This window comes from Grammomys surdaster, unplaced genomic scaffold (genome assembly GCF_004785775.1).
Source record: "Grammomys surdaster isolate TR1022 unplaced genomic scaffold, NIH_TR_1.0 127, whole genome shotgun sequence".
NCBI classification, from domain to species: domain Eukaryota; kingdom Metazoa; phylum Chordata; class Mammalia; order Rodentia; family Muridae; genus Grammomys; species Grammomys surdaster.
In genome coordinates this window covers 9,894,477-9,919,606 of record NW_021604585.1, presented here as the reverse complement: position 1 = coordinate 9,919,606, position 25,130 = coordinate 9,894,477, and the positions used below count along the sequence as shown (strand labels likewise).

Here is a 25,130-nt window from a genome sequence, read left to right as displayed (position 1 = left end):
TCACAGCTAGCTCTTACTTGAGCTTTGTAGTTGTCATCAAAGGCTGGACAGGCAGCATTAGCAAGACAAATGGATCCTGCCCCCAGACTGGCAGGACTAATGTTAAACAAACACTTAGCAGCAGCGTCTGCTCATGAGGGAAATGATATGCTGGGCATACATGGTGCCAGAGGCTCCTCAGATTCTCATTCGAGAGGCTTATCTGTGAGCACATGCCTCAAGCTGGGATTCCCCTGTCGGGGAACAACTGCTCACTGTCCCTTGGGGCTGGTGGACATCTGTGCCTGGTGGTGGAGGCTTACCTGCTTGCCTTCTTTAGGGTTACAGGCTTGCAATATTACTGGGGATCCAGGGGAAGACATTAAGGTGGAGGTGGCAGCCAGACATTTCCCCTGCTGCTGGATAAGGTGGTCACTAAATAACCATGCCTGCAAGACAGGGAGAGGACAGCTCTGGGTAGACAGGTGATTAGGCCAAGAGTCCCAGGATTTTTTTATTTTCAGACTTTTTACAAATAACTGTAGAAGCTAAAGGAAAGTATTCGTTGTATCAGTTTCCATCTTGCCTTATGTTAGAAAATGTTCACAGTCAAATATTAAGATGAGGAAACTCAGCTGGAGCTAACCAGAGGGGAGTTAAGGAGGCCCCAAGGGGTGCTGGAGAGAGGGAAGAAGGAAGAACTGCAGGACCTGGCTGGGTCCATGATGGGGTCTCCATAACTTGCTCTAGAGCTGATGCGGGTTTGGCACTCATGCATTAGCTATGAACAGAGGCCTGGAGACCTGCAGCCCATTGCATCCAAACTGTACTCCAGCATAGAACTGGGCAGCGTTTCTTCCTTTAGAAGACGGAGTGAGGGGCTGGAGAGATGGCTCTGTGGTTAAGAAAACTGGTTTCTTTCCCAGAGGTTCTTTGTTCAATTCCCAGCAACCGTATGGTGGCTCACAACATCTGTAATAGGATCTGATGCCCTCTTCTGGTGTGTCTGAAGACAGCGACACTGTACTCACATACACAAATAAATCTTTTAGGGGTGGAGGAATGAGGGACCCAGGGATGAAAAAGAATGGGCATATAGCAGGAACAAAATATGGGGAGCCCTGGGAAGGAGATTTATGGATGGTGTAGAAAGTGGGGACAAAAATGAGCAGAGAGAAGCCCTAACCCCACTCCTAGCCAACACTGTGAGACTCCCTTCTGTTCTTAGCCCTAAGTAGCTTACCTGGGCTGGCGGAGGGCTCTTGGCAGACCCTCTGCAGACCCCCATTCCAAGCAGGAGGTCACCAGCTGTGTTCTGGCCTTGAGATTCTAAGCAGTTGACTCCTTGCTTAATGACACCAGGGAGCACTTCCTTCACCGGGACACTGAGGAGAAAGGTGGTGTCAGGCTGCTTCTCTTCTCTTGCTTCCTTACCCTTTCCTCCAGAGGGTAGCCACAGTCACTGAGGTCTCTAGGGCTGGCAGTCTGGGGAGGTAGTGGGGCGGGGGAATTGGGGGGAACAGTGTTGACAGAGGCAGGAAGAGCCTCAGTCCCAGTAGGTTCTTATGGAGACCTGAGACACAGGGGACTCTGAAGAGACACTCAGGCTTAATTCATGGACTCCTCAGCCCGGAAGTGGACACCTGGGAGGTTAAAGGTGGCGTCAGCACTCAAAATAACAGTGAAGGGGTGATTTTGGAGCAGCTAAATATGTTCAGTCTCATTGTGATTAAAGAACGCGTGTTAGAGAGCAATCATTGCTTCCCGTATATCTGTGTCTGTGTGTGTGTGTGTGTGTGTGTGTGTGTGTGTGTGTGTGAGAGAGAGAGAGAGAGAGAGAGAGTGTGTGAGTGTGTGTGTGAGTGTGTGTGTGTGAGTGTGTGTGTATGAGAGTGTGTATAACTATGTGTGTGTAACTATGTGTGTGAGAGTGTGTGTGAGTGTTGTGTGAGAGTGTGTGTATGAGTGTGTGTGATTGTGTGTGTGAGAGTGTGAGTGTGTGTATGAGAGTGTGTGTGTGAATGTGTGTGTGCATGTGTGTGAAAGAGTGTGTGTGAATGTATGTGTGTGAGAGAGAGTTGTGTGTGTAAGTGTGTGAGAGTGTGTGTGTATGAGAGAGTGTGTATGACTGTGTGAAAGTGTGTGTGTATGAGAGAGTGTGTGTGTGCATGTGTGTGAGAGAGTGTGTGTGTGAATGTGTGTGTGAGTGTGTGAGAGTGTGTGTGAGTGTGTGTGTGAGAGTGTGTGTGTCAGTGAGAGTGTGTGTGAGTGTGTGTGTGAGAATGTATGTATAAGAAAGAGTGCGTGTGTGAGTGTGTGTGTGAGTGTGTGTGAGAGTGTATGTATAAGAAAGAGTGTGTGTGTGTGAGTGTGTGAGAGTGTGAGTGTGTGACAGTGTGTGTGTGTGTGTGTGAGAGAGAGTGTGTGTATGTGTATGAGAGAGAGAGTTTTAAACAAAGCCCAGTGTTGGCAATACCTGTGAGACTTACTCCACCACTGAGAGAGTGAACTAGCTAAACTTTGGGAGAAAGCAGTGTGGAATTAAGCACCAGAGTCCTTAAAGGATGCATGTCTTTGGCCAAAGGATGCCAGTTTAAGGAATTTAGTGAAAATAAACTGGCTGTGTTAAAAGATATTCGTATCAGAATGACTGATACTGAAAGGACTGGAAATTTCTGCTTACTCAGCAGCTGGCATGGGCTAGATGCATGCACAGGATAGAAACCCTGCACCCATTACAAACGTCTGAGAGAAAACCTGCTGCTGAGGGAGGCTTAAAGCTATCACATTATTAAAACATCTCATGTGCTGGGAGGATGCTTAAACACACGCACACATGTGCACACGTACAGTGGAAACCTCCGGGTAGCAACCCTAGGGAGGCTGCCATCTGTAGCTGACACAGTGTTGTTTGCTTGGTTTTGAGAGGCCCGTGAATTATTCATCTATCACAAACCATCAGGGAACCAGGAGTGCTCAGTACCTAACCCTGGGCCTGATGCTTCCTGCTCCCTAATGCCTTTGTTTGAAAGACCCTGGACCCTGGGAGGAGACATGTCTGCCATTCCTTAATGTGGACAGCCTTGCAGAATCTCAGCCAAGCAGGTCTTCCCCAGGCTGTTCAATAGACCACGGGATCCCAGTACTGATTTGCTCTCAGGGAGCCACAGAGAGCTCCCTTCACACACACACACCCCACACGCCCTGGTAGTAGCACCCAACCACCTAGACGTCCCTTCAGAACCAGACTTATTGTAAAGGTCTGGAGCAGAGACTGTAACTACAGGTCCTGTGCTGAATGGGGCCATCAGACACATTCCATCTGATCTGCACAGAGGGCTTACTGCTGCTTTTAATCACTTGGCAATTTAAAAATGAGAGGGCTGCTGGCAAGATGGCTTAGGAGGTAAAGGTACTTGCTGCTAAGCCGGACAACTTGAGTTCAATCCGAGGGACCCACATGGTAGAAGGAGAGAACTGACTTCTATGACTTGTCCACATGAGCATCCGAGTCCTCACCAACATAAAATAAATACATGAATTCACATCTTTAAAGGCCTGAGGTGGCTCCATTAATGAAGTGTCTGCCACACATGCAACAAAGACCTGAGTTCAGATCCCAGCACCCGTGTAGACCCAGGTATGGTCACTTGTATGTGTAACCCTAGTGCAGAGAGTGGGTAGCGACAGGCAGCTTCTCACTGTGCTAGCAAGCCAGTCTAGGCAACTGGTGAACCCCAAGTTCAGTGAGAGATCCTGTCTCAAGAGATCTGGTGGATCGTAACAGTGGAGAACATCCAGCTCTGGCCTTTCACTTCCACACACACAAGCAAGCCCTTCTGAACGTGTATACACACACACAGACACAGACACACACACTTAAATGAAAACCTTTAAGGTCGTAGGGTAAAACCCGAGTTTAGCATCTCTTGGAAAAAATGGAAAGATCAGGCTCACTGAGCCAGGGATCCAGGAACACTCACCCCCTTGTCCTAAGGGAGAGCTGCACCTCCCACCGTTCACCCCACTACTTGACTTACTTTCTTTGCCTCTCTGACCACTGGAAGGAGCTGAGTTTGCAATTCCTCCTAGGAAAAGCTTCACACTCCCTGAGTGCTGGTTTCCCTCTCTGCAGGAACACAAGCTGCCTTCTGGGACCTTTGAGAATTGTGCTCCAGGGGAATGCTTCAAGCGGCACAGGGTTATTCTGACTTCCCCCTATGTTCTTGCCAGCTCATCAGAGGTGAGGCGGCACTGGCCCTGTGGGGGCTCTGCCCAGGGATGCTTGTGGAAGCAACTTGTGTTGGGCAGCAATGTCAAGAGCAGAAGCATCTCTACTCTGTGTCCCTGTGACAGCAGTTCTAGATGTCCAGATGGCAATCCTCATCATGTTCCCTGGTTGCCTGGCAGAGCAAACCAAGCTGTCCTGTTGATGGGTGGTCCTCTGTGTCTGCCCCTCTTCCCCCCAGTGACTCTCCTCTAAGGAGGACCTACCACTAGACCTCACAATGTCTTCATAGAAATACAGGTAACATTCACTGCACAAGTTGCCGTATTCCACCTACTGGGAGGTTGTTCTGTTACAGCATACTATTTGGTTAGAATGCTTCCTGCCATCTGCTTAAAGTTCTTGCAAGGAGTCTCCAGTGGCCGCTATGTGACTAGCACCCTATAATGGTGCCATGCAGTCTGCATTGCTGTTTGGGACAGTCCTAATGAAAGTGATGAGTTAGCAGGCCAGCTGAAGCTAGGCCTGGACTCCGAGCAGCGCTATGGCAGGACTGCAGGCCGGTCTAGCAAACTGGAAGCTCTTTTAGCCTTCTCGGACTTTGACCTGAGTCCTGTGGGGAATCTACAGATCCTCCATGTGAAGGGGCATTGACGTGAGTTTGACCTACCTCTGGCTCCTTCCGCTTTGACCTAGAGCTGAGCCAGCTAGCTAGGAAGAAGCCACAGGACCAACAGCAGAAGCCACATTCTCTTGATTTCATGAGGCGCACAGAATAGGACGCCCTATCTTGGGATGGATTCAGGTTTGGGTTAGAGCACTTCTTTGACTGGGGTGAAGGTCTGGGGTGAGGAGAGGAAGGACCTAGTTCTATCTCCCCAGAATCCCTTGCCACAGGCTCCTTAGCTCCTCTAGCTGGCCCAGCATCCAAAATGCCATCCAAATGTAGGAAGGAACCTTGAAACTGGTGAGACATGGCTACTCTCAGTTCCTTGGTGTCTCAGACGTGCCATACAAACAAGGATGGGCTCCTCGCCCTTCAGAAAAAGGCACACTTACTGCATTCTCACGGATCGATGCTCTGTGCCTCTCAATTAGGGGCCAGAGGGACTGAAGCTACTTGGCTGCCAACTTGCTTCCAAGGAGGCTGGTGTAGTTTGGGTTGTTGTTCAGGAATTTCTTAGAAATTCCCAGCAGTTGGTTCGGGCTTACTGCTTTTCAGGCAGGCTGTATTTGGAACTTTGAGTTATATTATCTGGGTTCAGCACCTAGCTGTTTTCCAGGACTTGGCTGTAACCTAACAATGGGAACTTTCCAGGCCTTGGATATGCCCTCGGAGAACTTGTAGGCAGTGAAGGTGGAGTACCTCAGAAAGGCACGACAGCACTCTTGAGAGAAGGAAGCAACAGGAGAAGGAGCAGCTCCCCAGCTGCCTATTCTATGGGTAGGAGGCTAACGCCACACACTCCCCAAGTCTTGTTCACTAGCGTTTATTCACTCAAAAATGCTCATTTTAAAATAGGCACTATTCTAGGGATCGGAGGAGAGCCATGGACAAAACGAGCGGTGGCTTCTTCTCTTCTGCCTCGGGAAGCTTCTAGGCAAGTGCAGGAGATGACATCAAATTAGCCTGCTAGTGTGTGTGTGCGCGCGAGTGTGTGTGTACGTGTGTGTACGTGTGTGTACGTGTGTGTACGTGTGTGTGTGTGTGTGTGTGTGTGTGTGTGTGTGTGTGATGCTTCAGAGGAATGCCAGGGAAGACTGTCAATTTAGTGTTTAGACAAAGTGTCCCCAAGGAGGGGACAAATGAGTCAAAATCTAAAGAAGGTGAGGACATGAGCCATGTGACCAAGACACCAGAAAGGATTTAGAATCAGGAAGAAGGGACCTGGGTGGCCCACCCCCCGTCACAGTCGCGGTCCTGCCTCTCCTCCCTCAGACCCCTTCAGAGCACATGGTCCACACAGCCACAAGCCTATTTGCATTTTTGCTTTCTCTTCGCCAGAGCAAACATTTCCCTGTGCATTTGGGTTTCTGTGATTACATACTAATGGGTGCACACTATTTGTTTAAATGGACATCTCCACTGGGCAGGCCTAAGCAGTAGCTGCATCTCATTTTCCCACAGCGGGGTCTGCGGTCAACAGCTCTGTGCTCTGATGACTTTATCTCCTTGGGATGCGTTTCCAGCAGAGAGAGAGTAGAGTCAAAGGTGAGGAAAGCAGCGTGGCCTCGGCTGCATAATGCAGTGTTGTCTCCCTTTGGAGATAATATCCATTTCTAGTCGGGGAGGCAGTTTGGTAAAAATGAAGCCACATCACGCCTGACTGATAACTCTCAGCAATGCCTCCTCTCAGAGGGAAGACGAACACTGGCAGCTGGAAGATCCAGACTCAGGGCATGGCAGGTCACTGGCCCCCACCCTGGAAGGGGACAGCACTCACGTGAGCTCTGGATAGACGTTCTCCAGGTACCAGCGGAAGGACTTACAGTCCATCTTCTTCCTCTGCTCGATACGTGTGGCCACACTGAAGGGAAAGACAAAATTGGGAAGTGACCAAGATGTGGGGAAGCAGGCCCCGAGGGGACCACAGAGGGAGACCAGTCCCCTTTCCACATGTCTCAGGTAGCCTATACCAACATCTGACCTGAAGACTCAGTCCTCCTATATCTCCTCTGTCTTCTTCTCAGTTTCTCCCTGAGCTCACAGGACCACACTTCACCCCCAGCCTCTTGCCCCTGGAGACCATGTTAGCATGTACAAACTGCCCTCATCTTTTGGAGACGATTTCATCCACTTCCAGTTTAGGAGACAGGGTCTAATGTGAAGGACGAGCTGTGAACATCTTTTAGGAGTCCGGCAGGTCACAACCTTCTGATATGCTGTTGGGATGGGCGCTTGAATCTCACCCTCCTCAGCTGTCGCCTGAGGAACTTCATAGCCTATCTGAGTAAACTAGGCCTCAGCAGCTCACTGTGGGTTTTTGTGAAGATCGAAAGGCGATATGGAGACATGCTAGGCTTAGATGAGAGTAGGGCCTCAGGGAATATTAAGTACTTAGTGACTCATCCTTTTCTTTTTAAGGATAGAAATAAATAAATAAATGAGGGGGTGATTCATTTATAACTGATTAACAGGGAGATCCGCACACCGTCCATCCCACAGACACACAGGTGGGCGAACATCTACACACATGTACAACGGAATGAGCCTCAGAAAACAATACTTTCCACAGATTGCAATCGACCCTGATTTTCTAGTCTGCTTGGCACAAAATTCATCTATCATTTCCGTCTCATCTTCTTCTTTAAGGCTGATGCTGATTCACTAAATTGATTTTTTTTTTAATTTATTTATTATATATGAATACACAGTAGCTGTCTTCAGACACACCAGAAGAGGGCATCAGATCTCATTACAGATGGTTGTGAGCCACTATGTGGTTGCTGGGATTTGAACTCAGGACCTCTGGAAGTGCAGTCAGTGCTCTTAACCACTGAGCCATCTCTCCAGCCCTCACTAAATTGATTTTATAATCCATCTGCATTTTCAAAATGCTTAACTAGACAGTGATCATCTCAGGCCATGACTGGAAAGTAGGCTGAAAGATCACAGGTTCGGATGGGTGTGGAGGAAAACACATCCATTTGCAGACAGCTCTGTCATAACTACTACCTCAGATGCTGCTCTTCCTGAGGGCAGTTTTGAATGGACTACATGTTCAACTTTGATGGGGAAACTTCCCTTCTTATCTGTCTCCACGAAGTATGTAGGACCAGGGTCTTGTCCATGAGTCACTCTCCCTCCCAGAGTCCAGAGGAGCCAGAAGAACCAGGACTCGGTTACTAGGGACCGAGAGGCTACCTAGTGTGTGTCTACTTCATACTTGCCTGGTTGTGCACACATAGGTGAGGGGAGACAGACAGGGGAGTTGGAGGGACCCACCTGCCAAAGGCCTTCCCGATGGCTGAGGGCCGAGCCTCATAATAATACTGCTTGTACTCGTCCATCCATACCTCCGCCGTCCGCTTTGTGTTCCTAAGAGCGGAGAAAGGGCACAACCAAGTCATCAGACAGGGGGTCAGTCGAGGTGGGTCAGTGTGAGTTCTTACAGCTTTTAAATGTGGTGCTGGGGGCTTAACCCACAGCCCCATGTCTGCCTGGCTCTGAGCTCAAACCGCAGCCCTCTCTTACTTTTACTGAGACTTGGTCTCTCTAAGCTACCTGGACTGGTCTTAAAGTCACTCTGTAGACCTTGAAATCCTTGAAACTTCAATCCTCCTGCCTTAGCCTTTGAAGTAGCTGGGACTACAGGCCTGGGCTATCAGGCCTGGCTGTTTGTCGATCAACAATAAAAAAAAGAAGATGCACTCAATCCATGCAGTAGACAGCAACAAAAATTCCAGCTTTACAGGCGAAACAATACTGGCTCGGGGTAAAACGAATTGGTATGGTCTGTCCAGAGGGTGATCTGTCAGGACCCATGACAGGCTCTCCACTCAAAGCAATCTGTTCTATTGAAAGACCGACCTGTTATGTGGACAAAAGGGACATAAGCAAGAATAGTTGCCCAACAAAACACTGGCAGCTAAATAAATGCCCTTCTGTAGGAAAATATTTCTATGCAATGGAGAGTGAGGGAGTCTTGGAAAAAAAGACCATGTCTAGTGATGCTGATGAGGACGGACAGCTGTGATACAGTGCCAGAAAGCCATGACCCTGAAAGAGGGCATGACAACGACCTGCCAAGGCAAACATACGGTTCTCTACATAGAAACTACACATGAGAATGCATGTAAAGTCTAACATGGTAGACTACTAAGAGAAGATAGTTTTATTTAAAGGCTTTAATGCAACAGCTGCTTCTGAAAAGACGAACGGACAAATGGGAGAGAGAACGAGTGAAGATGGCTTCCCCTTTCTTCTTGAATACCATGAAGTTATTATCATAAGTATGTTATATAAGTATCATCTGCATATAAAAATTGGTATTGATTCTGCCTGTGTGTTTGCAGTAACTCTATATGACTTTTACTATAAAAATGGGGCATAAGGGGGGCTAGACAAATAGCGTGTTGCTGTTATAGAGGACTTGGGTTCAGTTTCCAGCACCCACATGGTGGCTCATAACTATTTGAAACTACAGTTATAAGAGATCTTGGCACCTTCATCTGGCCATCAGGAATGCACATGGCATCTATCCCTAAATAAATCTTCTTTTTTTAATGGTGTGGGAGAAGTCAAACAAAACTTAGATCATCCATTAGTTAGATGTGGAAAGCATTGGTCCAACCTACACAAACCAGCATGGCTAGGTGAGGGGAAGACATGACCTTAGCAGGGCAGCTCCTCCTGCCCCCCAAAACTCCATCAGGACCACGGGTCATGGGGTGGTCTTCCAGGACACTGTTCACCCTCCCATGAAATCAAGTGTCCTCTGTGGCTGGGAATATGCATCGTTGGGTACCAGGACAAGTCAATGTTAGCGCTTTGGCAGCCATGACCAACAACTGAGGTTCAAGGAATAAGAACAGTAATATATTGGTCACTTGGCCATTTGTCTGAGACTTGTGGAGAAAGGAATTCGAGACAAGAGAGACCTAGGGGCAATGCTCCAAGTTCATCTTCTATCCTCAGAAATACCCAGAGTGTCAGACCTGGGGCAGCAAATGGAGAAACTGAGGCCTGAGATACAGGTTTGCAACCCAGAGGCACATGCATCATGAGTGATTAGCTGGGGAGTCTAGAGTGAGGGGAATCTCATGCTTCCTCTGGGGTGCTTCCCAGTGGGACCTACCTGATATAGGTGAGGGCATTGCCCTCGGGGAAGTTGTAGGGATGCCGCTTCCTGAAGACATGGCCCACTCGGCTGCAGGGCACAATCTCCAAGCTGCCACCGCACATCCATACCCTGAAGGAGAGTTCTGCAGGAGATGACAGTGTCAGAAGACGAGGAGGAATCCCTCCAGGTGAGGGTAGGAAGGAGGGAAGGGAATAGATTTCTTTCTCTTTGGTGTCTCCTTGAAAGTACATGCTGGGGTGTGAGCTCTTGTGCGAGATAAAATGGGGTACTTTCTTGCACAAGCTCACCCCATGCACACATACATACATGTGCATATTACATCACACACACACACACACACACACACACACACACACACACACACACCCTGTATACGAGCCCTATAAAAGCTTTGAAGGAACAGAAACACACACAGGCAGACAGGAAACATGCACCAAATGACGGCATCTTTTCCCCCCGCCCGTGAGTACAGGCTCTAGCCAGCCAGGAGTTAGGAAGACCATGCTTCTTGCAGTAAGTCGGAAAGTCGATGGGGGAAGACTCCTGGAATTAACCTTTGGCCCCACGAGTCCCCCTCCTCTACACCTATATACAACTGCTATGTTCTGTATGTTAGTGAGGTCAGCCTCGTCTCACTCAGCCTGTATGGTCTTGCTTTGTCTGGTCTGGTACTTGCTATGCAGCCTATAGTTCAAGCTGGCTTTAAAGTCTCAGCAATCCTCCTGCTTCAGCATGAGTGCTTGGATTACCATGTGTGTCACTTTTTCTTGTTTTATTTGAGATGGGAGTCTATATTGCTCAAGCAGCATACTCTTGAACTCAAGTAATCCTCCTGCCTCACCCCCTGCCACCCTCAGTACAGAGATAAAGGGTACACATCATTGATCCCAGTCTGGGTTGTGTTTTGTTTTGTTTTAAGCCTCTCCAAGATCACTGAACTACAAAGTTGCAACATTGCTATACAAAGTTCATACTTTGTCTAGCAAGCCATTCATCAGTTTTTTTTTCTCTCTCTCTGACTTGTATGTGCTTGTGTGGTATGCATGTGTTGTGCATCTGTGTGGGCACAGTGGTATATGTGTGTGTGGGGGGGTGCATGTGTGCGCTTGCACGAGTGCACATGCATGGGGCCAGGAGTCTTCCCCCATTTGCTTTCCAACTTACTCAGTGAGCAGGGGTTTTCACTGATATATCTACTCTGGCTATCCAACTGGGTCCAGGGATCCATCTTCACATTTCAAAGACTGAAATTGCATGTGGGCCACTTGGCATTTACGTTGGTTTTGGTGATTTGAACTCTGGTCCTCACAGATGCGTGGCAAGAACTTTGAGCACTCCCTAGCCCAAGCCACACTTTAGTGAAAACGTTAACTGAGCATCTCTTATGTGCTGTACACGGTTCTAGTCTCTTGTGTGTGTGTGTGTGTGCGCAAAATTCATAAAGGTGGGAAACCAAAACTACAAGGAAACAAGATGAAGAGCATGTAGCATATGTGATAAGTGCTAGGGAGAAAATGGAGGGACAGTGGAGTTGGGGGTGTGGGGCTACATCTTTAATTAGAATTACTAATTTTTTTTATTATTTTATTTTGTATGTGTTTGGGTGTTTTGTTTGCATGTATGTCTGTGTGCCAGATGCATGTCTGATGCTAGAAGATAGTGTCGGATCCCTTGGGACTGGAGTTGTAGACAGTTATGAGCTGCCATGTGGGTGCTGGGAAACAAATTCTGGACCTCTGGAAGAGTAGTCAGTGTTCGTAACCACTGAGCCATCTCTTCAGGTCCCGATTTGAAATTTTTTCAACTGAAAAGGGGACACTAGAGCAGAGAGCTAAAACTGGCAAAGATCTGAAACAGGTCATGAAACTCTCAGGGGAAGAACTTTCCAGAGGGTCACAAACCCAGAGGAGCAGGCATAGCCTGTGAGTTCTGGGCAACCGAGGCGGGATGAGTGAGGCAGGGCCTGAGAAATGGGAGGAGAGTGGAATGCATGCATGGGTTTCCATGAAGAACATGGGAGCCAGCAATCGAGCTCTGGTTGTCGCTGTGAAGGACGTGAAGTCCTTGCAGAGTTTGAGCAGAGGAAGAAATCCTAAGGTGACTTTCAAGGTGTGGGGATCTGCCAGTCCCATCCTGGTGGCCTCTGAGCTCCTGTTTGTTGATGTCTCAGGGGACACAGGAGCATGGCTCAGTTTGGGTGGCTCCTGTCTTTCAACAAAGGAATTAAAAAGCTCAAAGCCATCAGAGACAGGAGTCTCAGGGCTCAGAATGGGCCCAGCGTCTGACCCTCTGAGGGCCACAGTCAGCCTAGACACTTCTTTGAATTTCTTCTGAGGAACAAGAAGCCTGGCCAGAACCTCTCTCAGCTCTGCCTTTCAAGTTCCCCCAGCCCTGGAGCCCTTGCCTCAGGCAGAGTTTGAAGTGAGCTATTTGATCATTCACTGGATTCTCTGTCAGTTCCCAGCCTGTTTGTGTGTGTGTGTGTGTGTGTGTGTGTGTGTGTGTGTGTGTGTGTGTGTGAGAGAGAGAGAGAGAGAGAGAGAGAGAGAGAGAGGCAGGCAGGAAGACACGGCCTTGTCCAGCCTGCTAGGCCAGCCTCAGCTTCATGCTAGAAGGCTAGGCCTTATCCAGCCTTCAGGCTGAGACCAGGACACAAAGCAGGTCACTAGGACTCCAGACACAAGAAGCAGGGAGATGATGCAAGCAAGGGTCACAGGCTCCAGGTCACAGCTTTTACTCCTGTGAGCAATGCCGGAGGAGACAAGATCCTGTGCCTGTTTCCACCCGGTTAGCCCCTCTCTGCACCTGTTTCCCCGGTGCAGCAAAAGAGGACAAGGCTCATGCCTTAACACCTCACACAGGCCTTGAGAATACGTCACTACCCCTCAGGGGCTCTGCTGTGAGGGACCGTCACACATGGTACTTTCTGACTGAACTCAGGAAGGCAACACCATTACCTGTGTCCTAGTGTCACTTGGGTGGGAGGCCACCAGTACCTGCTACTCTAGAAATCTGGCCAGGTGGAAAAGGAAACTGCAATAGGAGCTTTGAGAGAAGGACCAGACAACTACCCTTGCTCCTGCGGGCCCTGGGATAACTCTCTGCCCTCCCCGGTTTCCCTGGGAGGCCCCTGTTTAGATTGAATGAGCCCTAGTGCTTCCTTCTGTTGGCATCCAGGTGCAGCCAGCAGGAGGCAGCAGCAGATAGAAATTGGTGAGGGGCAACACCTCCACACCCCCATAGAACACAGTGCCTGCCAAGGGGTGCTTGCTTCCCCATCTTTCAGACCTGTGAATGGTTGGTTACAGCTCCCTGTGGCCACAGCGCCACCCAGGACTGTGCTGGCTGGTCTTCATATCTGGTCCACATTGTATATGAATCCCTAGTGAATACCCAGGCAGGGAGCTGCATTTGCAGTTTGTGTGTGTGTGTGTGTGTGTGTGTGTGTGTGTGTGTGTGTGTGTGTCTGGCCTGATATACACAGTCTCATAACTATTCTACTGGAACCTCAGGAAGCAGGGTTCTTTCCTTGTTTTGCTGTTTCTTTTGTTTATTTGTTTCTTTCTGTTTTGTTTTTTTCTCTCAAGGGAATAAACTGAGGTTACTCAAGTTCACTGCTTCTCCCAGTGACCCAGACCAGATATGCTGGAGCCCAGGCTCTAACCTCATGTGGAGCACTCTGGGGAGCTACTTCCTCTCTTGTTCTGTTCCATCTCCCTCTTGCTGTTCCAGGCAGCCCAGGAGGTCCCCCTCCTCATGGTTCTGATGATCTCACACACAGTGATAATGGCCATAGCTTCATTCGCTACTCAAAACAAGCTCTGGAGGAAACCCAGTCCCAAAGAGGCTTAATGTGCTCCAAATCAAACAGACCAAAGAAGCCGAGCCAGAGCTGTACCCAGGCTTCTGCCTCCATATTACACACGATCATCCTGCACTAGTGTATATCTCCCTACCCCTTCTGGTAGAGTAACAGCCACAGAGTTAAGCTGTGTTCAGTCATTATTGTTTCTACACATAAGGCTAGCCATTTGGCCACAGGCTCCCTGGACACCTAAAATTTTTTTTTTGTCTAGCTGAACAGATCTGTTCAGCTTTTTAAACAGGAAAATGGAGACAATTACCTCAGAGTAATATAGGACAATTAAATGATTTCAAACAATGTCATATCTTTAAGACCAGGCCCTGACGTATAGACTGCTGTGTCTGGGCTTCGGTATTGCTCTTGTGTTTTTACTATTACTAATTTATTGACTCACCAAAATTCTCTCCTCCCCAAATGTCCATCTGGGCATCATACTTTCCCAAGTGGTTAAACCAGGACTTGTCAATCACGAAGATTCCTCCAGCTATAACAGGTGTCCTGGGGGATACAGAGAACGAAGGTGCATCTGTGAAATGTGGAAACCAGCAGCCTCTCTTCTGGCCCCAAGTTGCTTCCTGCAGAGTCGCTGAGGCAGGAGGCCTTGCCAGCTCTCAGGGACCTCAAAACTATCCCCATGGTATCAGTTCCCTCTGTTCTTACAGGCAGGTCTGAGGGCTCAGACAGAGTCACCACTAGACTGGACACCCTTGGGAGCCCTAGTGATGATACACCCTCCAAAGAGCCTCCCAGGCCCCTGATGCAGGAAGGAGGGCTCCCCAAAGAGGTCAGCCTGACCTGATGGGTTTAGTGGGGTCTGTCCGGGTCATCTTCTGCTCCAGTGGGATCTGCTCCCACTTGAAATGCAGACTCCAGTCGAATCCTACAGGCAAAGCAGAGTGAGAGCCCCCTGAGGGCTTTGGACTTTCTTCTCCAGTCCTTAGTCTCTTCTGATCAGAGTGGGGTGGTGGAAGCCATTGTTCAGTTACTCACACAGAAACATGTGCCTACCTCATATGCTGCCAGACTACTGAGAAGACCAATGCTACAAAGTATATTTTGCAAAGTGCTAAAAATAGAAAATTAAGGTGAGGTATCCATATTATAGCAACGGCAAGGCTCACCCACAAGATGCTTTTTGATAAAGGATCCTAATAAAGAATACAATCCATATGAACATCTGGGAAAGAGGAATTCCAGACACGGGCAGCAGCAAGTGGGTGCTGGTTTGAACCAGAATGACTTCATAGGCTATCTATCTGAACACTATCTATCTATCTATCTGAACACTTGGTCCCCAGATGAAACTTTTCTGGGAGGTTTAGGAGCTGTGGCCTTGTTGGAGGAAGTATGCCCCCAGGGGCGGGCTTCCAGGTTTTAAAAGCCCATGCCAGGCCCAGCTCGTTCTCTCTTGCTTTTGGATCATCTGTAAGCTCTCAGCTACTGCTCCATCACCATGCGTGCCTGCCTGCTGCCACGCTTCCCACTGTGATAGTGATGGACTCATCCTCTGGAATCGTGAGCCCCAAATAAATGCTTCCTTGTATAAGTTGCCTTGGTCATGGTGTTTTGTCACAGCCATAGGAAAGTAATGAAGACAAAGTACAAAGGCCCTGAGGTGGCTTCTCAGAGCGGAAATGGCTGGCTTCCTTTAGGATCTAACCCAGCTTCAAGGTCTAGCTCCTGGTTGGGTCTATTTAGTGTCTAACCAAGCCTTAGAGAAGACCCATCCCCCACACCCACTAGTTCCCAGTAACAGACTCTCTAGAGCAGCAGTATCCACCAGAACTTTCTGTATAACAGATATGTTTCATATCTATATAGCTCAGTGGGGTCACCAAAACTTTGTGTGGCTGCCAAAACCTAATATGGGTTAAGCACTTGAAACGTAGCCAGGACAACTAAGGAATTTAATTGTAAATCTTATTTAATATTAATTAATTTAAAAAGCCATGCGTGGCTACTGTCACCTGAATTAGGCAGCTCAATGCCAGGAATCCACGGTTTTCAAAAAGGAAATAAAAGCAAGCCACCAGCTCAAGCAACATCTGTCATCTAAACCAGTCCAGAAGACGCTAGGGTAGTGGTTCCCAACCTTCCTAACGGTGGGCCCTTTAACACAGTTCCTTATGTTGTAGTGACCCCTCCCCCATCATAAAATTATTTTGTTGCCTCTTCATAACTATAGTTTTGATATTGTTAAAATTATACTGTAAACATCTGAAATGCAGGGTTCTGATACGCTCCACCCACAGGTTGAGAAGCTCTGGGTTAGAGCAGTTGCTCAGCAGTTGTGAGCATGTGCGGCTCTTCAGAGGAGTCAGGTTCCGTTTCCAGTTTGTATGTGGTGGTTCATGACCATCTGTAACTCCAGTTTCAGGGCATCAGATGCCCTCTTCTGACGTCTGTGAACATGGCATGCGCATGGTACACATACACACATGTAAAATGTAAATAAATGAATTAACTATTTTTTTTTAAAACAGCCTAGGAGTTACATAAAACAGCAACATGAAGTTAATTTGAATAAAACAGTCTTAATACAGTCTATACAAAACATTTCGGCATGTAATCAATACAAACCACCAATGAGATGGTTTACATTTGTCCACACTAGAATCCTAACCACTGCTGTGGGTTTTATGTACTTAGCAGCCCACAGCAAATCTGACTAGGTGCTTTTCAAGGCTCAGTAGCAAATGTGGTGGGTGGCTGTTGTTGACGGCCTCTAGGGTGTGTATTAAGAATTCAGGAGAGGCCACAGGCTCTTGTTCTTCCTGTCCAGACAACTCTCCAAAAGACTTCCCCTAGGCCTTTGGCCAAGCTCCCTGGACCAGCAGCACTAGGGAGGAGTGTGCCGGTGACGAGGGGAAGGAATGGCTGACGAGCTGGCCCCACCTCTGACTGTGTGTGAAGCAATTACAAACCCAGGCTCTCCTTCTCCCTCATCTTCTCCTAGGAAGGACTGGCGGAGTGAGACTCGGGAGAGCACCTGAGCCAGGGCTTGTGCCTGCTTTTGCCTGCCTCTCTTCAAACCTAGGGGCCCTTCCTGAGGAGCAGGACCCACCTCCTCGAAGATCTGCAGATGCTGCAAGGTAGGCAAAATTGTCTAGGCTGATGACGTCGATGATGGGGCTCACCACACGGGTGTGGTCCTAGAAGAGGAAGATGGGAAGGTATGAGGTCAGGGGCTTCTACACAAAGAGGCCCAGCTCCCTGCTCTGCAGAGGGACCTCAGGAACATGGGTCCCCAGGCTCCTGGAAGACCTCAGGCTGGACTAGATCACCATACACACCCATCTCCAGGCACAGTGCTAGTCTTCCCTCTCTTCCTCTCATGTCATTTTGAGCCCTCCTGGGATCTCTCCTGCTCTGTGACACCCTCTCTGACTGCTGCAGGATGCCTTCCTCTCACCGTCATGATCTAGACTATCCTGGGACAGCGACTCAGCCACTGCACAGGCTGGCTCTCCTGCTGCAGCTCTGAGCTGTTCTGTGCTCTGCTAGCCATCTCTCTACCTTCTGGAGTTGAATCTCCTCAGACGGGCACCAACAGGGCAGGGCCAGGGACTGTAGAGTTCTGCTTTAAAGTCAATCACCTCCCAGAACGCAAATCCAATTTCAAAATAGTGGTGTATAATACAAACTTCCCTGATTTCTGGAATGGGAATAAATCATGTAGTATACCCCAGGAAATCTCAACCACAGTTGGTAGACTCTTTCAACACTCCACCGAGGGGCATAGACTAGAGCCTTCTTTCCCTGACCCCCACTCTGCTTTCAATTCTAATACCCTCTTATCCCAGCCAGATGTGATGGCACATGCTTGTTTACTCAAGCATTCGCAAGGCTGAAGCAGAAGGATGGTGTATTCAAGGCCAGCCTGGGCTACACAGCAGGACAACAATGACAAAGCCACTCTAAAAATTTTTTTACATCCATTTTTACCTACCTACCTACCTACCTACCTACCTACCTACCTATTTATGAGTATGCACAAGGCTGTCACGGCATGCATGTATGCTGCAATCAGTTCTCCTCATCTAATGTGGGTTCCAGGAATCGAACTGAAGCCCGCAGGCTCAGTGGCAAGCACCTTTATGCCCTGGCTCCCAAGCCCTTCTGTGCCTAATTGGAAACCCCTTAGTTCACACACATGGCTTGTGTATTCAAAACCTGGACAATGGCTGACCAGGGAAGTGACTATACCCTTTCTGTGCTCCCTAGGGAACCAGCCTCTCCCTGTTCAGACTCTGTCATTGAGATGGAATTCATATGCTACAAAATTGATAATTTGTATTTAAAAGTACAATTCCGAGAACTTCCGTATTCACACAGTAGACTAACCATCATTATCTAATTTTAGAACACTTTATCACCCCCTCCCTCAAAAAAAAAAACAACCCTAACCTACTTTCTATTTCTATGGATTTTTCTAGCTTTGGACCTGACCTACAGGTGGGAATCATATAATATACAGCCTTCTTGACTATCTTTCTTTCATCTCACAGGTTTTCAAAGACAAGATACATTGTAACTAATATTGGTACTTTTGTTTTCCTGGCTGGATAATATTCTACTATATGGGTATACCACAGCTTCTTAGCTGCTTTAGCAATGGCCCAGAACACATGTGTAGTTTTTGTGTGGAAACAGTTCTACTTTTATTTTCCCAGGGTCTATATCTAGCAGGGGAACTGCTGGGTCACATGGGGACTTGCCAGCATGTCTTTCAAAGCCTCTGCTCTGTTTGACACTACCACCAGCAATGTGTAAGGGCTCCCATGTGTAGGCAGCCTGACAACACTTGGTATTGTCTTTTGACTTTGGCCTTCCTTGTAAGTATGAGGTACGATCACATTTCCCAAACGATGAACCCATGAGTTACTTTTATTTGTGTGTGGCCATTTGTAATTCTTTAAACAAATGTTCTCTTAAATCCGTTGTCTGTTTTAAAAATGGTGCTGTTTTTCTTCTTTGTCTCCCCTTCCTCCTTCTCTTCCCCCTCTCCTTCCTCCTCCCTCTTCTTCCCTTCCTTTCACAATGCAATCCAGGCTTGTCTGGACTCAGGCATGATCCTCTTGCCGAATATTGGGATTATAGGCACACACACCACACCCAGGCGGGGCTACCTGCCTCTTATGGTTCTGTCAGCCCATCCTGATGAACAGCAGACACATGGCAGGGCCTCCTGCTCCTTCCTCTCCTGTCTTGGAGAATTCCAGTCTGCCCTGCTTCCATCAAGTTTCCAGCCTGACCACAAACTCCCCCAGCCCAGGATCCTGTGCACCCATCACAGTGTGAGCTTCTTGGTTCACCAAACTCCCGTGCAATGGGATTCTCATCCCTCAGCGGGGGAAAAACATGACAATCACACTCATGTTTCAGGAGAGACAGCTGGGTGGGTGGGGTCTCTTGGGAGAAGCAGACCCTGAGGCCTCCTGCAATTCCAGCCTAGCTCTGCAGAGAGTGAAGGCTGTGAATACCAAGAGCATCTCCTGAAGGGATCCAGCTCCCACAGAAAGGGGCCTCACCTCCATCACCCGCTGCAGCATCGGCTGTAGCCACTCCACATTCACCTCGCAGTGACTATCCAGAAAAGTGAGAACTGTGGCTCCTGCCACATCTGCCCCACGAACCCGGGACCGGATCAGTCCTGCAAAGGGAAAGGAAGGGGCTGAGTCACCACCCTATCAGTGTCCCCCAAAGTCCCAGGGTCCTCACTGCTTCAGGGGCTGAGATCTTTGAGCTACTGTGGCTAGCCACCTCTTTGTGCCTCTATATCTTTCCTTCATGGTCATTTAGGGCCCCTCAATGCCCTAGATGCAGATAGCCTGCCAAGCTGACTGAGTCACAGACCAGATGAAAAAAAACCTGTCTCTTTGAGAACCTTCATGGTTCTCTACAGCTGCACAGCCAGATGTGACAGGGAGACAATCATCTTGACTGAGCAGGGCTTGGGTTTGTATGTCAGCCATTCACTCACCTTGAGTTTGTTGTTTAATCTCTCTGAGCCTTGCTCGGTTTCCTTCCTTCCTTCTTTCCTTCTTTCCTTCATTCCTTCCTTCCTTCCTTCCTTCCTTCCTTCCTTCCTTCCTTCCTTCTCCCCTCCCTCCCTCCCTCCCTCCTCCCCTCCCACCCTTTCTTCCTTTCTCCTTCCCTTCTTTTCTCCCTCCCATTCTTCTTCCTTTCCTCCTTTCTTTCCTTTCTTCCTTCCCACTCTTCTTCCTCTCTTTCCTGGGGATCAAACACTGGGTCTTGCACATGTTAGATAAAAACTCTTCCACTGAGCTACAGTCCCACCCCTAAGCCTCAGTTTCTTTCTTACCTAGAAGATTAGAAGCCACCATAACCCAGCCTGTCACATCTAAGAGTAGAGCAAGGAGAGAGCCTGGTACCAGAGGACCCACATGCATTGGGTTCTTCTGTCCCCTATCTTCATTTCCTAGTGGCTTCACTAACTGCTTACTAACTGGCTGCTGAGGGCTATTCTGCTAAGGGCTGGTGGCAGAGAGCTGTCTGTCAGGATAGCCAGAGCAACCACCCATGTTCTGTGAGCTGTGGGAAGGGAAGAGTCCCCATGCTGAGATCTCTGGATATAGGTCACTTTCTGGAGAGACACTTCCCTGCCCATACCCTGTTTATCACTCTGCCTCTACTTAACCAGCCATCAATCCAAAAGGCCGAAGTCTTACCTTTCTTCTTAAAGGAATAGAGGAAGCACGTGACCATAAATTTTCATCCACTGTAGGCAAAATCCTAGACAACATTTCCAAGCCTGATAGTCTCTACTGGAAAGACATTTCTCTTCAGCCTCTTCCATGACAGTCTGAAGCGTTCACTCACCAATATCCTTATGGCTTAAATGGCCTTGCTCATATAATATCTACAACATATTTCTCTCACTCTAAGAGCTTCATGGCTCCCTGGTATCTGCCTTATCAAGTCTAAGAATGCTCTACCTTTCAAGATCTGCTTTCACCTCAAGCCTCCCAGTTTACTACGCCTGCTGGCCAGGCCTGGATTCTGACAGGAAGAACAGAGAGAGGCACTAAAAGACTGGCCCTTGAGTGTGTCTCCCAGGCTGGAATCCTGGCCCCTCCATTTACTACTTTTGGAAAACTACAGAGCCTCTCGACGCCTCGGTTCTCTGTGGGCGGAATGGGAGCAACGGCTGTCATCCCTAAGGATAAGAATGTCAGCACAGGCAATGTCTGCCACAGCCCTTGACTGCAGTGTGCTTGGCCTGCCATGCCCTCCTTTGCTCTCTGCCTATCACCCATGTCTTGAGGGGCCTGCTATTCTTCTCCATGTTGAGGCCTATTTCTCCCCACATTGAGGCCCACTCTGCCACAGAAGTCTTTCCTGCCCACCCTACTCGCTCTCTTCCATCACCACAGTATTCACAGAAACATAACTTGACTGTGGTCAGGGTCATTCTGATGCCCCTGGGTTCATATTAAACATTCCTAGGACAGGAACTGTGCTTGGGACTTCTCTTGTGATTTCTAGGCATCTAGATATCACACTGTGCTATCACTGATGTTCCAACGCACTCCCTGATTGGTCACACCTTTCTCCTTCCCTCCCGTTTTTCTCGGGGCTTTCTATCACAAGACTTTTGTTCATCCGTATACAACCCTGTAAGGTAGAAGAGTGCCAGCACCGTCCCATTTCTCAGAAGAGAGAAGCAAGGCAGACCGAAGAGTCTTAGGATAATGCAGTGCCCAGCACAGGAGTCAAGAGGTAGAAGACCACCGGGACACAGATCCAGCGCTCACCTTCCCGCTTGTCATTTCGAAGGCACTTGACCTTGGGGATCCTGGTCAGGAGCAAACAGTCTTCAGCTGAGGGCAGAGGGGAGGAAAGCAAGCTCATTTAGATATGGGCATCAGATCACACTGGTTCTCATGGCTGAAGGATAGCTCTGTCCCCACTCGTGGGCTGTGTGAGAACCATTAGTGTCTAGGAACCCAACTCTAGCCCAGGGGACACCAGAGAGTGCCTGGTATATTGAAAGAGTCTCTCTCTCTCTCTCTCTCTCTCTCTCTCTCTCTCTCTCTCTCTCTCTGTCTCTCTCCTCTCTCTTTTGGTTTTTCGAGACAGGGCTTCTCTGTGTAGCCCTGGCTGTCCCGGAACTCACTCTGTAGACCAGGCTGGCCTCAAACTCAGAAATCCGCCTGCCTCTGTCTCCCAAGTGCTGGGATTAAGGGCGTGGGCTACCACTGCCCGGCTGAAAGAGACTCTTTTATGTCGGTTATAACTATGAAGGATGCTGTAGATATTGTGCCAGGGGTATGTGTGTGTGTGTGTGTGTGTGTGTCTGTCTGTCTGTCTGTCTGAGTGTGCTTGCTCATGTGAGTAGGCATGGAGGCCAGAGGTTGGCCTCAGGTGTCTTTCTCTTTATTCTTTACCTCTTTGCCTTATTTTCTGAGACAGGCTCTCTATCTCTTTGCCCTTGGAGTTCATAGTTTTGGTTAGACTGCCTGACCGGTGAGGCCCCCACCATCCACTGCCCTCACTTCCCTGAGCACTGGCTGACGGATGCACATTCGGCACTTGGCTTTTTCCATGTGTGCTGGATGTCTAATCTCAGTTCTTCATGACTGCACAGCAAGCACCTTCTCTACTGAGGCAGCTCCTCGCCCCTTGCTTCAGTTCGTTTGTTTTTATTTTTGTTTTTTAATGTCATCTCATGGGTGTGTCATTTCAATCATGCCACTCTTGCCCTATGTTGGGGTCCAGGATGGAGAATCTTCAATGACTCGCTGCTTGACGGAGGGCCATGTGTGAGAACCAGGATGGCAGCAGAGAGCTCATCTCAGCAGCTGGGGGAGCAGCCAGGATGGGGCACAGAGCGGGGCACACAAAGGGAAGATGGATACTTACGATCCGAACTGAAGTCGTCCACTAAGATGATCTCCTGAATCAAGCTGGCAGGAGTCCGGTTCAGAACGCTGGAGGAGCAGCGGGCACAGAAAATGAGCCTGCAGTCACTCTTTTTCACACAACCCTGAAAAAGCCTCTCTCACCATGGAGGCTCCTGCCCACCCCCATGGCTGGGAGGGGGCCTGTCTCTCTCTGGGAGAGGATACCCAGGCCTCATCACTCCAAGTACTGTTGCTGGGTACTCCTTCCTGAGTCACACGTGCATCTAAGTGTACTGGGGAGGTGGGCTGTACGCAGGAGGGGACTGTCTCTCTCTGATGGTTACCAGGTACCTGCTGTGTTGATACCCAGCTTTCTAAGGCCTCATGTCTATCCCTGCCTCCCTCCACTCAGAGCCTGCTGCATGTCTGCCTTCTTAGTTTTGACCTTGGGTTTGACTTCTTACTTTTGACTTCTTGGGTCTCCCAAAAGATTCATCAGGCCTAGCTTCTTGGAAGGACAAGACTTAGCCTCCCTGTGCTTGCTGGTTTCCTTAGTGTCTGCATATTCTCCCGGACAACAGGTCCTGTCTAGTCAGAAACTCCACAGGCCACCAGAGACCTTATGGGACAGAGCCACTGAGACGGCAGCCCATAAGGGTGAGGGGGTTACCTCTTTACTGTGCGCAGGAGGGTGGAGCGGGCCTCGTTGTGGAAGGTGATGATGACACTGGTGGCTGGCAGGTCCGAGGAATAGGACAAGGATGGACAACTGAGAAGAGGACAAGGAGTCAGAGGTGAAGGGGGTCAGAGGTGAAGGGGATCAGAGGTGAACAGTGTCGGCACGCTTAGGCCGCTTAGTGCTTTTCTATAGGGACAGTTCTGTAAGGCAGAAGGTATTCTCGAAGCTAGGATAAAGCCTGCCCCCAACGTGATGCTCCATCCCACAAGGGCCCAGCACCCACTTGCTGCCTGGCCTGGGGTCCAGGAAGGAAGCTGCAGATTGAGGAGTTGTCCTAAGCCAAAAACCTAAAGTACCACTGTACACATGCACTGACTTTTGGGGAGGTTTAGGGTCTATGTATAGGCCCCAGGATACAGCCAGGAGCCAAACAGCAAGGCTGCTGATGGGGTAGACCAGTGGGACGAGGTGGGGTGCTGGGGAGAGAAAACCACCTTCCTTTTGCCTTCTCACACTCTGATGCTTTTTCCTCCCTGTCTCCCAGCTCTCGTAGAATCTGGTCAGAAATTCCTCCCACTCTGCCTGTAGGATGGAGGTGGAAGGATTTCCCTCCCACTCTCTATAGCACTAACAGCCCTGCAAGAGCTATGAGGCAGGGGCAAGCCTGCAGGACAACGGCTTCCCAGAAGACACCAAGGGCAGTCCCTGCCACTCTGCTCCCTCCCAGGCTCCCAGACCCTGTCTTTGGACCACGACTCCCCCTCATCTCAGCAAGAGGAATTAAAACTTTCATTCCTGCCGGCCTTCCTCCCTATCTATCGCTTCTGTGAATGCATTCATTCCTGGCTCCAAACCGCTGGAAGGCAGCCGCCTCCGCTGGTTTTCCTAAGCGATGTTCTTGATTACACTACTCCAGCAATGGCTATTTTTTCATTACAGCGTCCACTCCACTGACAGTAGCTCACAGTGTGAATTCCCAGACCCATATCCTGCCCTGCAGAGAGGCCAGGTCAGACAGGCAGGGAGTCTCGCTGCTCGTGTGAGACCCCAGGGAGAAATCCTGAGAAGCTGTAAAATATCTTTCTTGAGAGGGCTGTGGGGGAGGGTCTCTCTTCTGCTCCCAGAAGCCAGGCTGTCCAAGTGCCTGCTCCCAGGGGGGACACAGACCTCCAGAGCCCCAGTTCTCTCTGTCCTTGTCCCCAGACACATGTCTAAGGAGAGAAGCTAGATAATAATCTCTTCCTCTCCTTGAAGGAGGCAAACCTCCCACACTTGTCTGGAGGGTGAACGTGAATTTCCCCCACACCTCCATTCTTCTGGGATTTAGTTGACGTGTAGGGCTCAATTCCCAGGAGCCAGGAGTTGTCCAAGAGGCTGTCCCACATCTATGTTTGCAGAGGTTTGCTCATGTTCCCAACAAGTCTGCCCCATGTAGTTTCCTAGTCAGCGTCCCAGACAGATGACAGAACCAGGAGCTAGCCTGCAGCACAGAGTCCAGCAGAAGCTATATCCTGGCAAGGCAAGGTTTGCAGTAGCACACTGGCTTTACCAGGCCTATGCTCCCTCTGCTCAAGTGTGCATGTGTGCACACTTGCTGCTCTACCTCAGCCCTTTGGGAGGACCTAGCACATGGCATCTCATCAACCCACCACAGTCCTGGATGTGCACAGGCCCAGCAGCCTTCCCCTTTTAGTTTCTCAGCGAATAC

At 49.2% G+C, this 25,130-nt stretch overlaps 1 protein-coding gene across 1 annotated transcript in view; it reads right to left on the bottom strand.

The window, feature by feature from the left end:
• The window catches only part of Galnt16 (polypeptide N-acetylgalactosaminyltransferase 16), an 86,258-nt gene that overhangs the window by 5,472 nt on the left and 55,656 nt on the right, over positions 1 to 25,130 (bottom strand). Inside the window, exons 3-14 of the mRNA XM_028789117.1 lie at positions 23,414 to 23,512; positions 22,763 to 22,830; positions 21,655 to 21,720; positions 19,408 to 19,529; positions 16,941 to 17,028; positions 14,672 to 14,756; positions 14,271 to 14,374; positions 10,006 to 10,132; positions 8,154 to 8,246; positions 6,652 to 6,735; positions 1,223 to 1,364; positions 303 to 428 (exon numbers count right to left, since the gene is read on the bottom strand). Coding sequence (XP_028644950.1) covers positions 303 to 428; positions 1,223 to 1,364; positions 6,652 to 6,735; positions 8,154 to 8,246; positions 10,006 to 10,132; positions 14,271 to 14,374; positions 14,672 to 14,756; positions 16,941 to 17,028; positions 19,408 to 19,529; positions 21,655 to 21,720; positions 22,763 to 22,830; positions 23,414 to 23,512 — 1,204 coding nt within the window. The remainder of the gene's footprint in view (positions 1 to 302; positions 429 to 1,222; positions 1,365 to 6,651; positions 6,736 to 8,153; positions 8,247 to 10,005; positions 10,133 to 14,270; positions 14,375 to 14,671; positions 14,757 to 16,940; positions 17,029 to 19,407; positions 19,530 to 21,654; positions 21,721 to 22,762; positions 22,831 to 23,413; positions 23,513 to 25,130) is intronic.